At 44.1% G+C, this 13626-nt stretch overlaps 1 protein-coding gene across 1 annotated transcript in view; it reads right to left on the reverse strand.

Moving 5' to 3' along the window:
* LOC123764519 (complex I assembly factor ACAD9, mitochondrial) overlaps positions 1-13626 on the reverse strand; it is a 40376-nt gene that overhangs the window by 16501 nt on the left and 10249 nt on the right. Inside the window, exons 4-7 of the mRNA XM_045752432.2 lie at positions 10364-10572; positions 5535-5771; positions 1265-1390; positions 357-477 (exon numbers count right to left, since the gene is read on the reverse strand). Of these exons, the coding sequence (XP_045608388.1) occupies positions 357-477; positions 1265-1390; positions 5535-5771; positions 10364-10572 (693 nt within the window). The remainder of the gene's footprint in view (positions 1-356; positions 478-1264; positions 1391-5534; positions 5772-10363; positions 10573-13626) is intronic.

Consider the following 13626-nt stretch of genomic DNA (forward strand, 5'->3'; position numbering starts at 1 on the left):
AATTGAATACTGTACCTACATCACTTGCTTTGCCGAACATTTGTTCAACGAAGGTGTGAGTAAATCTGGCCTGCTAAGTGTGCGTTGAAAAGGGAGATTCACCAAATACAGGTTCCACTATGCTTTTACTTATCATAATGATTTTTGGTCATCTTAAAATGGCATGGTTGTAAAAGTAGTAAGAAATGTTACTGGTGAACTGCTAGGGTTCACTGGAACATGAGGGTTGAATCTTGTACACTGAACAGTCACTATTCATATGATGCAAATGTGGGGTGTAATCACAATACAGTATGTGACTACAGAACTGATTACATGGCCTAGCAAGAGAAGATAGAAACCATTAGTATACAAACCTGCACCAGAGCTGCCCATGGAAAAGCGACCCGAGTTGAGAATATTCATGGCTACCTTGAAGCCACCTCCAACCTCCCCAAGAACATTCTCTACAGGCACTGGAGTGTTGTCAAAATACACCTGAGGATGGAGTACAATTTTAAAAACACCATCATACAACAATATTTAAATATTAAAAAATAAAAAATAAATTGAACACATCGCCCCAAATAAAATTTAGGGTACAGTATAGGAGAGAAGAGGAAAGGCAATGAGAATATTGACAAACAAGGTGTGTGTGCGTACAAGGAAAATCAGACCGAGGGTCAGCAGTGCATGAGATCCGTTATGAAACAAAGCTAGGTGAAGTAGTGTTATTCCTTGCATTTTGGTTCACATCCCTAGCTGTTTAATACATTTCTGCATTGCATGTAGCTGACATCCCTGGCTGTTTAACAAATAAGTGCCTAAGTGTAATTACAAAGTGTAGGTTACAAGACAAGAGCTACTTGTGGTGTCCCATCTTCCCAGTAATCTTTTTCATATGACACTTTGAAACTACTGATGGTTTTGGCATCCACTGTCTTCCTCTCTTAACTTGTTCCAACTGTCTACCAACTGTCAACTGTTTGCTAAGGAAACTTTTCTAATATTTTTTGGCACCTTTGTTCTACACCATTTTATATTTTACTGTAAACTACCATCTGAGGTTGGTAATATTGTGAAGCATAATGCTGCAGAGCAGTGGTTACAGTAGGCATCAAAGTAATAAAACTATTATATCACCTTGCTATATGAACAATTTTCTTCAGGCATGGTTAAAATTCTTTAATAAGTATCTTATTCCAGCTGCCTTAGACAAATATTTAAAGAATAAATCACTCGTGTTATATTAAATCAGCATTATAAAACAAAACTGCATTCTCACCTCACACGTATCAGATCCTCTGATCCCCATCTTGTCTTCGGGAGCACCACTACTCACTCCTGCAAATCCTCTTTCCACTATGAATGCTGTGACTTTTTCGTCTATTTCACCATTAGGACGTATTTCCTGGGGTAAAAATGAAAGCAACATTCTGAAGTCAAACCCAACATTGAATGTAATGAAAAAGTTTTTTTCTGGAGTTGGCTCAATGGCTGCCTAAAGCTATAATTGCTGTGATTGCTCCATACTAAAAGGTCATGTCAGTTGCTGAAGTTCTGCTTGGCCTATCGAGGACCAGAGCCAGACCCTAGCCCCCCCCCCCCCCCTCACAGAGGAGCAGGGAAAGACAATCTGCCACCCCAATGGAAAAACCCAGCATCGAATTTAATGAAACGCATCTTACTGGGTGAGCTCCAGTGGCTCCCTGAAGCTCTCACCAAGATGGCTCCCAGCTATAAGGTCACCTCACCTGTTGAGTTCTGTTTGGCTACCAGGGACAAGAGCTTGAACCTAGCTCATTTCCACTCAAAGGTGATGAGAGCAGGTAATACTATGCCACCACACCAAAAAAGCATTCAGGAAGTCGGCAAAACAATAAAAACAACTGCTGGATTCAAAGAGACCAAAGCCTCAAAACTCCCAAACAAAACTCCTCCCCAGCAAAGCAGACAAACAATTGAGTCTCTAGAAACAAACACTAGTGGGTTAGCACTACCCCACTACGATGCAAATTGGAAAGATAATAGTATTCCCTATATAGATGAGATAAACTTATGGCAGAACATCTTAAATGCTCAACTCCATCCCAAGAATGACAAGGAAGGTTATACTGAATGGAGAAATATAAAAGAATGATCTGCTAATGTTGCAAGAAACCAGTCTCCGTGGTGTAGTGGTAGACACTCGCCTGGCGTTCCACGAGCGCTTTGTCATGGGTTCGTATCCTGGCCAGAGAGGATTTACTGGGCGCAAATCCTTAACTGTAGCCTCTGTTTAACTCAACAGTAAAATGGGTACTTGGTTGTAACGATTCTTTGCGGCAGGGATCGTATTCCAGGGACCTGCCCGAAACGCTACGCGTACTAGTGGCTGTACAAGAATGTAACAACTCTTGTATATATATATATAAAAAAAAAAAAAAAAAAAAAAAAAAAAAAAAAAAAAAAAAAAAAAAAAAAAAATCATAAAATCCAGGAGAGGCAGACTAAAAAGGCCATAAGTGAAATAAGAGAGGAACCTAAAATAATTATTTGCCTATGAAAAATGTAGAACAAAAACTACAATCTGCATTGGGCCCTTGTGGAAGGGTGAAATCTACTTTAAATCATCAACAGGTACTCAACAGTTAGGTAGACCCCTCTCCCCAGTAGCTGAGGGTGGAGGACCAGACCCTCCAATGCCCACTGGGCTATGAAGCAGTTCTGGAGCAAATGTGCAAACAAAACACCATACCTTACTACCTAGAAGGAATTGAGGGAATCAATTGAGGAATTGAAGATAACTACCCACAGACAAGGGTAGAAACTCACCAGGGAGGATGAGAAACCACAGGCAGTCAGAACAAAGATGAGACCTCAGGCCAAGACACAAAACACAAGGCAAACAGACACGAGGAGGCCTGGGGAACATTAACCAAATACTGCGATGTCAGAACTCTCTTACACTGCCAAAATCCTCGTGCCCGAATATCAGCCCAGAATACATTGGCCAAACTGTCACAAGAGTGACGTACTTCCAAACATCGTGAGCTAGACATGATGACACTGCAGCTGACCTGGGTCACTCCCATAGACTGGGAGGCCTCTGAAGCTAGAATGGAGGACCTGTGGATTCGCAAACCTCATCCTGGAGACATTCTTGTATCAACATGTTAAGCAAGCTACAAGGATGAGGGGAAGGTGATGTTCCTACCATGCTGGATTTGATGTTCACCAGGGAAGAGGAAGAGATTTAACTTTCAGTACCTTCCCCCAATTGGTAAACGTGGCCATGTCCTTTTGGGAATAAAGTATGCAATGCGTTATAATCTGGAAGAGAATAGGGAAAATGAAGATGAAAAACCTGATTTCAGGAGAGGATACTATGAGGAACAGGAAGTTATTTAATACATTTGATTGGAAAGATTTGCTGTTAGGCAAGGAAGTAAATGAGATGTATGTAAAGTTTTGCGAAATATATGATAAGAGCACAAACAAATTTATACCAAAACAGAGATGTAGCACTAGGAAACAGGATTGGTTAAACAAACTGTGAGAGGGCCAGAGACCAAAAGACAAAAGTGGAGTCAATGTCGGAAGAGGCCAAACCCTCAAATATATCAGTACTACAAACAAACAAGAAAGAAATACACAGCAGTGAGGAAAGAGGCAGAAAGGAACGTTTAGAAATGGAAAGCAGACAAATGAAAAACAGATACAAGCCTTTTCTATAAATTTATTAAAAGCAAGCTGCATGTAAAGGACAAAATCTAGATATTGAGAATGGGGTACAGGTTCACTGAGAATGAAAATGAAATGTGTGAAACAAAAAAAAAAAGTTCTAGTTCCAAAAGAAATCTAGGGGGTGGTTTAGGATAGTAAATTGCCACCAGAGGAATACAAAGAACATTGTGAGAGGAGCGTATGTGTTGCTTTCCAGCCTCAAACTTGTTTTTCATTATATGGATGATGAAATACTAAAGAAATACTAAAAAGTTCATGACTTTTGTGAGATCAAAATTGGAATATACAGCAGTTGTATGGTGCTCAAATCTCAAGAGGCACATAAATAAACTGGAAAAGGTACAATGGCATGCTACAAAATGGCTTTCAGAACTGAAAAACGAGTTACGAGGAGAGACTTTAGGCGTTAAACATGCTAAAACTAGATAGAAATAAACAGATATGATCACTTACAAAATACTAACAGGAATCGACCAAATTGACAAACGAATTCCTGAAAACCAGCAACTTCACGAACAAGAGGACATGGATTCAAGCTAAGGAAACAAGGGTGCTGAAAAAATATTAGAACATTTTCTTTTGTAAACAGTGGTAGACAGTTGGAACAAGCTAAGTGAGAAGGTGGTAGAGGCCAAAACCGTCAGTACTGTAGTTTCAAAGCGTTATACGACAAAGAGTAATAGAAAGACGGGACACCATAAGCATAGCTCTCATCCTATAACTACACTTATGTAATTACACTACCCATGCGAGACCATTACTCGAGTATGTAGCTCCAGCATGGAATCCACACATTGTGAAGCAGAAGCATAAACTAAAGAAAGCTCAGAGGTCTACAACTAGATTAGTACCAGAATAGAGAAGACTCAGCTATGAGAACAGATTAAGAGAATTCTGGCTCACAATCTTTGAGGAGAGAAAAAATAAAGGGAATATGGCAACTACATACAAGATCTTGAGGGGAAAGTGGATAAAGGAAGCCTATACATATTAAAGAGAGGTAGGACAGGGGGACGTCGGTGGAAGGTGGACATGCAATCGAGTCGAAGATGTGTACGAAAGTTCTTGCTCTCTGTACAGATGGTAGCAAAGTGGAATGCACTTAAGAAAGAAGTTGAAGTTAATTCCATTGACAATTTTGAAAAGAAATATGGTGAAAATGTTGTTGGGAGGGGTAATTTGCTAGATCTCACTTTCTCCATAGTCACTAACAGAGGGAGACAAGTTTTGGTTTCTGGTCCCTGGTAGGTTTACAATGATCTGCAAGGGCCTGGTGTGATTCACATGGGTTAGTGCTCTCCAGATTGCTAGCAACAGGGACCCCTCCATAGGAGTCTATCCAGAAAACCTGTCTTGGAGCCAAGAAAGAACCAAACATCTCCTGAAAGAGTCAAAGTGCCACCAATCAGATGGTCAAAACCTACACAATGACTAGACTACCCGACGCTGTACAAGCTAGTTTAGCCCAGGAGTCTAACTTAAATACTCCTTGTCTTTCCACACACAATACTAAAACAGTCAAGCTACATTACAAAATTACCTTTATCTACATGTTGATCTCATTATTTTTCAATATGCAATAATTTGATTTCTAATTAAGTTTTACAAAAATTTATGCTATTGCTCAGGAATTTATGAATATGTTTATCATGACTAAGCTAAATGAATTTTGGGGTTCAGTCCTCAAGTCCAATTATGTACCTCTGTAACCTTTTCCACTAGCACCCAAAGGATGGGTATGGGGGTGTACAATAATTTAACTAAACAAAATATATACAGTAATATTTCAGTTAAGCCATTTTCGTTTTCATTTTTAAAGAAATACTTACTGGAGTTTTAGCAAAGACTGTCATCAAATCTGCAGAGCCACCATTAGATATCCAGATCTTGCTCCCATTCAGCAGCCAGGTTTTCCCATCTTCTGAAAGCTTAGCTTTGGTCTGGATAGAAGCAGCATCAGACCCACTGCTGGGTTCGGTAAGGCAGAAAGCTGCTGTCCACTCACCAGATGCCAAGCGAGGCAAGTATTTCTCTTTTTGTTCTCTTGTTCCTGTGATCAGTATGCCCTAGGGGGGAAAAAGAAAAAATGGCATTGAATGTAATGAAACACCTTTTTCTGGGTGAGCTCCAGAGGCTTCCTAGAGTGATACATTAGACCAGGGGCATTAGTCAATGGAGTTCAGTCTACCGGGAAACATGAGCAAGAACCTGGCCCCCCCCCTCAGAGAGGCACAGGGAGCAATGGCCCCCTGAAAACCCCCCGTGGTTGGGGGTTTTCCTCATTTGCCATCGACCAGGGTTAAGCACCCAGAAAGGTAGGCATAACATAACAAAACAGACTCCACATGGTAAGAAAATTGGAACCGAAAACGAACAGGCAGAACTCCCTCAATTCCCAAGGAAACAAGCAAACATCACAACCTGCCCTACCTGGGAGGGGAAAGGGGGGAGCCCTGGACCCCCCACCCCCGTGCCGGCCACCCAGCACTCCAGCTCGATGGCTAAGCATCTAAACAATGCAAAAATCACCGAACGGAGGGAGGGAGGGTGCCAAACAGCTTCCAGGGCTCGCCCAGAAAATGGCGTTTCATTACATTCAACGCTGGTTTATTTGTGGGAAGCCCGTTTGGTTATGTAGCTCCAGGGAGCCAAAGACAAGGAATAGAGGGACTTACCAGGGAAGGCAGCCGCAACATGCTCCTAAACTCAAAGGCGAGATAACTGGCTGCAATCTGCACCCCAAAGCCACACACGATCGCCCAGGACCAGGAATGCTGACCAATTAATGGGCAGTCAGAACCCTGTTTGACCTCCAAAATCCCCATGACCAAATATCAGCCCAAGACATGTTGCCGAACACAGCAGCCAAAGCAGCAAACTTCCGAACGCCATGGGCACGAGGATAGTCCGCAAGCTGGCTAGATTTAATAACCCTACGGATGACCTGGTAGACCCGAGCCTGGAACAGGGAACGAGGGAAACCGGATCAATCCAAAACGCGTCCGTCCCCTGCCACAGAAGCCGAGGCATGCAAGTAACGGCGAAGAGCTGCAACCAGACACAACACATGATGCAGAACCCCGGCCTAACCAACCAAGCATCAACGACTCAAGGACCCCTCCGGGAAGCAGCCGTATCGTTCTTCGCCAGAAAAGAAGGAGAAAGCTGCATCCGAACAAACTGCCCCCAAACAACAAGCCCTGCGACAAGGGTACCAACACCCAAGCGGGGTCAAACAGGGCCCAGGCCCCCCCCCCAAGTCAACTCCTCCCTAGCCCCAGAATCTTCCACACTAGGATCCAGGGCAGAGTCATCCTCCACACCCTCAGCCCCTGAAGAAAAGGCTGAGTCCAGAGGAAAGGATGAGAAGAGGATCCGCTGGCAAGACCTGGAAGCCTCGGCAGGAGGATCAGGGCTCGAATGCCTCCGTCGCCAACCCGGATGCAGCATCCCCCGAAGCCACCCAGTCTCACAAATATTCTAAACCCAGTCCTAACTCCAAAGCCCTCAGACGTTTGGGAGTTGGGAGCAGGACGAACACCAAACGGGGAAGGACTATGGAGCGCAAACGAAACCAAAGTCGAAGCGACTAACGCCCTAAAGTCTGGATCCCTATAACCCAAAGAATAACGAATAAGCAGGTGAGCAACAAACCTAGCATGTTGCAGTAACCTAAACCTAGCATGCAACATGCATGCTGCCTGTACCCGAATACCAGTACCATCAGAATGGGTATATTGGAGAACTAGTAGAAAGCACAACTCGCAAGACTCCGGGTCAAAGGTGTCGGTGATCCAACAGGCAGCATGACGGAGGCAAAAAATGGTGACTCACTCTGAGAGAAGGGTTCACAGCAACCATCAAACTAGCACGGGACGAGGTAGAACCCAGAAGATGCATCCATAGATTTAATGAGTCCCACAGGGGTTTTCCAGGGCCCACAGGCTGGCTGCTATGGAAAGCCCCAGGCAAGGTACAGCAAAACCAGCTGGGCCCAAATTATCAAGGAAATCTGCTAAAGCTAAATCCCTGCGATGTGTACAATCATGGAAGCCTAGAGGAGGGCCACTCAAACAACAAAAGTGGACCAATAGCCAAACCAGGCAGACCCCCTCCAGGTAGGAAAGCAAAAAAGAAAAACCCCGGAAAAGTACAATGTCCCCAGAGGAACAGAAACCAGCCACCATATTGGTAGGCGAGCTGCGCTGTACCTCGCACCCCTACCAGCAAACGATACCACTTTCTCCCCAAGGCCACAAAAATCCCAGCTGGCACCAAGGACAGGGTAAGAGCCAAGCAGCAAAGAACCCCCCCTACGGAAGCGGTTACCAAAAGTTCTATGGAAGATAACCCTAGAACCCAAGGGTAGTACTTACAGGGAGCCCAGCTAAGAACCCTGAGCCCATGCAGCCCCAGTACCATTCAAAGTACACCTGGCCACCGCGCCTCACACACAGCAGAAACACACCACGAAGGCACACAATTGTACTGAAATCTGAGGCCGGAGTCAACGTCCACCCCGGACCACATGAGCCAACAAACCGGATGGCTTGGGTAGTTGGCACGGGGGATCCGACCTCCCGACGGAGCTTTACTGACAGGCAGTGCAACAGTGAGATGTGATGTTTGCTTGTTTCTTTAGTTATAGAGCGAGTTCTGCCTCCCTGCTCGGTTTTCGGTCTCATTTTCTTACCAAGCAGGGTTTGTTTTGTCATGTCAACCTTTCTGGGTGCCAACCCCAGTCGATGGCAGACTGCCCCCAACCACATGGGGGGTTTCTATAGGCCCCACATGTATATGGGAGTTTCTATAGGCCCCCATATAACTGGAGTCGAACGGTTGACTCCGTTCTAGAAACATAGGCCATGTTCCTATAGGCCTCTGAGATGGGGCTTTGTGACCAGCGCTCACCAAACCCCCTGAAGTTGTTGGTCAGGTCCATTCCTTCAGGCACACACTATGGTACACGAGCTTGTGGCAGAATGACATTCTCCGAGGAGGATTCGGCTTTCTCCAAGCTCCATGCTACAGCTTCATTCCGACTGCTCCAATAATTCATCGCCTGAACCAAGGAATGGGGTCGTATCAGTCTTTTCCCCTTTGGAGCAGGAGGCTATATGTAGCTCAGCTTTTGGATTCTCGGAGTTTGATTCTCTGCACCATTGACATTTGGGGAGTGTTCGACATTCTCACGGATGAGTTGTCTCAACTCCGTTCTATTTCTACAGAGTGGACCATTGATGTGTCCTTCCGTTGACTTTGAGAGACGTTTGGGAGCCCTAAGATGGACGTCTCTGTGTTGGCATAAAACCTGCGCCATCCTTTCCATGTGACTCCATTCTTCAATCGTGAAGGTGTCGAGTGGATGCCTTTTGAGTGGACTGGCCGAGATGGTGGGTTCATTTACCTCATTCCCCCAGTTCAGTAGTTACTCCAGGTTTTTCAAAGACTGGAGTTGTACTTGAGGAGGGTGGTCCTTCCGAGTCCTTGGTGGCTGGCTCAGCCTTGGTTCCCAGGTCTTCTTACCTGGTGTCCAAACAAGGTAATTTTTCCATGGCTCCTCTTCTTTCAGCAGTGGTTCAGTGACATATCTTGCTGGTTCAAACTTCTTGAGTCTTTGTGTCTGGACTTTTTTATGCCTCTCTATTGTCATTTGTATGGCACACAGGTATGAAGTTGTTTGGTGCTTGTTTCACCACATTCTGTCCCTCCGTCTTTTTTCTTTAGTCGCTATTCAAGTTGTGTTTTCCTTTTTGTTGTGGTTGTTTGTTTGGCATCTCATACTTCAATACTGTTGGCCCCCCACCTATCGTTCGGCATTGGCAGATCAGCTGTTATTTATGCTCAACGTCGATTTTACATTTGGAGCCGTTCCTTAAGTTGGCTCATTCATTTTCACATCAAGCCTGCTTGGCTTTCATCTGCTCCAGAACTAACTTGAGAGGGTTGGTGAGGGGCTGGGGCTCTGGGCTCCCTGGTGGAGGCGAGTTGGTACTAACGGGTTGAACTTGTTTTGCAAGATTCGATCATTTATTTACATTATTTTGGGGAGCTTGGCAGTTTGAGGCCTTGGTTTCTGTGAATCCGACAGTGGTCTGTAATGCTTCAATGACTTTCTGGATGTTTTCCCAGTGGGGTGGTGGATTGTCACTAGCTCTCTCTGCCTCTGAGAGGGTCCAAGTTCTGGCTCTGGCCCCTGATAGGTCAATCAGAACTCCACAACTGATGGGACCTAGTAGATAGCAGCAATCTCAGCAAGGTATTTTCCGAGAGTCACAGAGGCTCAACAAGAGAGAGGCGTTTCATTACATTCGACACCGAGTTTTTTAGCCTGACTCCCATCACAATGTAATGCCGATGAATGCAAGAATGAATGTTGACTGCCACCCTGGTCAAAATCAGGGTGATATGTTTTTTGTGTCTTTTTCCATACAGTACTTTGTAATACTAATCTACCATTCCATGAGAAATACATAAAAATAAGGACTTTATAAACATGCAAGACAATTTTGCCAATAGCTGCACTTGAGGGTTAACCTTTTTAATATATATTTTCCAAACTTAAATAATAATAATAATATTACACATTCTGATGAATATCTGGGGAAGATTCTTTATGGACAACGTTAATGTGACCCTTTACAGTAGAGTAAGGTACCTTCAATCCGATGGCCTGGTGAGCAGCAAGAGTAACACCAATAGACCCATCTAAAGCAGTGATTTCAGCAATGCGTGCATATTCTGTGGCACCCAGCCCAAGTCCACCAAATTCCTCTGGAATCTGTTGACCATATAACCCTAATTCTTTGAGTCCTTGGAGTGTTTCAGGTGGGATCTTTGCTTCCTTATCAATCTTGACTCCATCCACTAAAAAAAGGTAAAATGTTAACTAAAAGTAAATTTTCCACAAAATAAGATTTATATATATATATGGCACTAAGTACTTAAGTATCCTTATTTTGGACTAAATTTGTCAACCCGTTCTCGCACTTGCTTACAGTCAATATTGGCTTATTTAATAAGTGCATATGTGACATACTAATTGATTGTGAATATTTTAGTTGACCTTGAAAAGCTTCATAGAAAACACCGACCTCACCTAACCTTCTTAGTATGTTAAGATAAGCATCTTATTGCTTCTTAATTACAATTATTACTTAACCTATACCGTTGATAGGTTAAGTAATAATTGTAAATAAGAGCAATAAGATGCTTATCTTAACATACTAAGAAGGTTAGGTGAGGTCGGTGTTTTCTATGAAGCTTTTCAAGGTCAACTAAAATATTCACAATCAATTAGTATGTCACATATGCACTTATTAAATAAGCCAATATTGACTGTAAGCAAGTGCGAGAACGGGTTGAAATTTGTATAAAAAATTTTGATCTGTGAAAAATTAGGCATGGTGTTCAGTGTAGACGATGAGTCACAATAACTTGGCTAAAGATCAAACTACACATCAGAAATTGAAGAAATGACCATACTTCAGTCCTGTCCTGTCAAGTCATGTAACAGAAGAGAGATTGATTGATTTATGAAGATTAAGCTACCCAAGAGATGGCATGGGCATGAATAGCCCATAAAGAGAGGAAGGTACAGGCAAATATATGAAGATAAGAGAGAAGAGAGGTGAGGAGCAGGTTAGAGAAAGGTAAGGATAAGGTAAGAACAGGACAAATGTAAGAATAAAGTAAGAATAGGATGAACGAGAGAATAATAGTTAAGGTAAGAATAACAAAAGGGCAAAGCTTAAGTCAGATCACAGTTGTTAAGTAGGTAAGAGCATTTAAGCATTAAGTATACATACTTAAATGCTCTAACCTTCTTAACAAACATGATGCCTACCCATTTTCTTATTCTTACCGTTCCTCTTATTCTTACCTACCTCTTATTCTCACATTAATCCTATTCTTACCTCTCCTCTCACTCTCTTACCTTATATATTTGCTGTACCTTTCTTTCTTCTGTTACATGACATGATAATGGTCCAGGACAGATTGAAACAACGCCGTTTCTTCACTTTTTGATGTATGACAGCTGTCGCCATATTGATTTACACAAAGCCCTTCAAATCTTAAAGCCCACCAGAGATCATAAGTCTGAAACCTGGTCTTCCCGCAGATGCATAAGGAACAGTGGATCGAAGATCACAAACCAAAGGAAATTTTTTTTTAAAGATAGGGAAAATCAAAATAGACAAGAGGAAGGTAAATTAAAATAAAAAAAGGAAGAAATCAAAATGAGAAAAAATAAATCCAAAATAAAGTAATACAGTCTAAGGTAAAACCAAAACACAAAAAACAGCATTGAATGTAATGAAATGCCCTTTTCTGGGTCCCTGGAGCTACATGACCAAAGATAAGTAAAAGAGGATCTTACTTAGGAGGCGGCCGCCATGTTCTACTCAACTCAAAGTCGAGACAACAGGCTGCAACATGTGACCCAAAGTCACACACGAATGTCCAGGAACTTGCTCAACCTCCAAAATCTCCACCCTTGAATATCAGCCAAAGACGGCAGCCAAAGCAGCAAACTTACGAACGTCATGGGCACTGAGGAAAGACCGCAGGCTGGCTAGACTTAATAACACTGTGGATGACCTGGGAGACCCAAGCCTTGCAACAGGGAACAAGGGAAACCTGGATGAACCCAAAACGCGTCCCAGGCCACTGAGGCCAAGGTGTGCAGATAACGGCGAAGAGCTGCAACCAGACACAGCACATGATGCACCCCGGCCTGACAAACCAAGCATCAATGACCCAATGGCCCCCTCTGGAAAGCCGCCGTCTCGTTCTTAGCCAGAAAAGAAGGAGACGGCTGCAACCGAACAAACCCACCACCAAGACCGAAGGCGCAGATACCCCAGCGCCGGAGGAGAGCATGAAGCTTGCCAACCCGATCCCCAGAGGCCAATGCCAACAGAAACAAAGCCTTGGAAAAACAATCTTGAACCAAATGGGCACACCACAAACCCAGGAAAGAAAAGAGAGCACCCTGTCCAAGGACCAGGCAGCACATGAGCAGGCCAGAGATGAAACAAAGCACGAGAAAGCTTGCAAAATGGAAGCAAATAACATCCACCCCAAATGCAAACTGAAGAGACGCCGCCAGCGCCGCACAATAATGCCAAGAGAAAGGACAAAACAACTCAGAGATAAAAAAAGATAACCTACGAAGAGACAGAAAATGGTGAAAAGATCGCCAGGAGATTTCATACTGTTGCCGAGATTAAGCTCACAGGTGGGACGCCATCAAGGAAGCCACCTGATCACCAAACAAGTGATACACTCGCATCAAAAAGACCAGATGTGATGAACAGAGGAGTGCTTTAGACCGAACCAGTCCTGTACCGGACCGGTCTGATCTGAAAGAGGCGGAGCTGCAGAAAACACCTCGGGTTCAGACACCAAGCAAGCAGCACCTGAAACCACGGCTGGGCCAGCCACCAAGGGGGCCAACAGGACAACTCTGCCCTGGCAAGTCTCCAACTGAGCCAGGACCCAAAGCAACAGCTAGACTGGGGGAAAGAGGTACAGGCAACCATCTCGACCAGTCCTGCCGAAAGGTGTCCACCGCGACTGCTCCGCAGTCAGGGAAGGGCACCACGTATATCAGGAGACGCCGAGACTACACTGACGCAAAAAGGTCTACCTCCAGGAGCCCATACGTCCGACAGAGCCAACTGAAGGAGTCAACGTCGACTGTCCAATCCATAGACAGGGGAATGAACCGAGACAGACCATCCACCAGGACGTTGGACACTCCCCGGATATGAACCGCATGGAGAGTCAAACGCCGAGAATCCAGCAGATGAGTCACTTGAAGCAACTAGCCCCAAAGAGCCAAGGACCAAAGAGAACCGACATTGGTTCAGATAATGAACCTCTGGAGAGCAGTTCGAATGAAGCCGGATCATGGAA

This window comes from Procambarus clarkii, chromosome 79, assembly GCF_040958095.1.
Source record: "Procambarus clarkii isolate CNS0578487 chromosome 79, FALCON_Pclarkii_2.0, whole genome shotgun sequence".
NCBI classification, from domain to species: domain Eukaryota; kingdom Metazoa; phylum Arthropoda; class Malacostraca; order Decapoda; family Cambaridae; genus Procambarus; species Procambarus clarkii.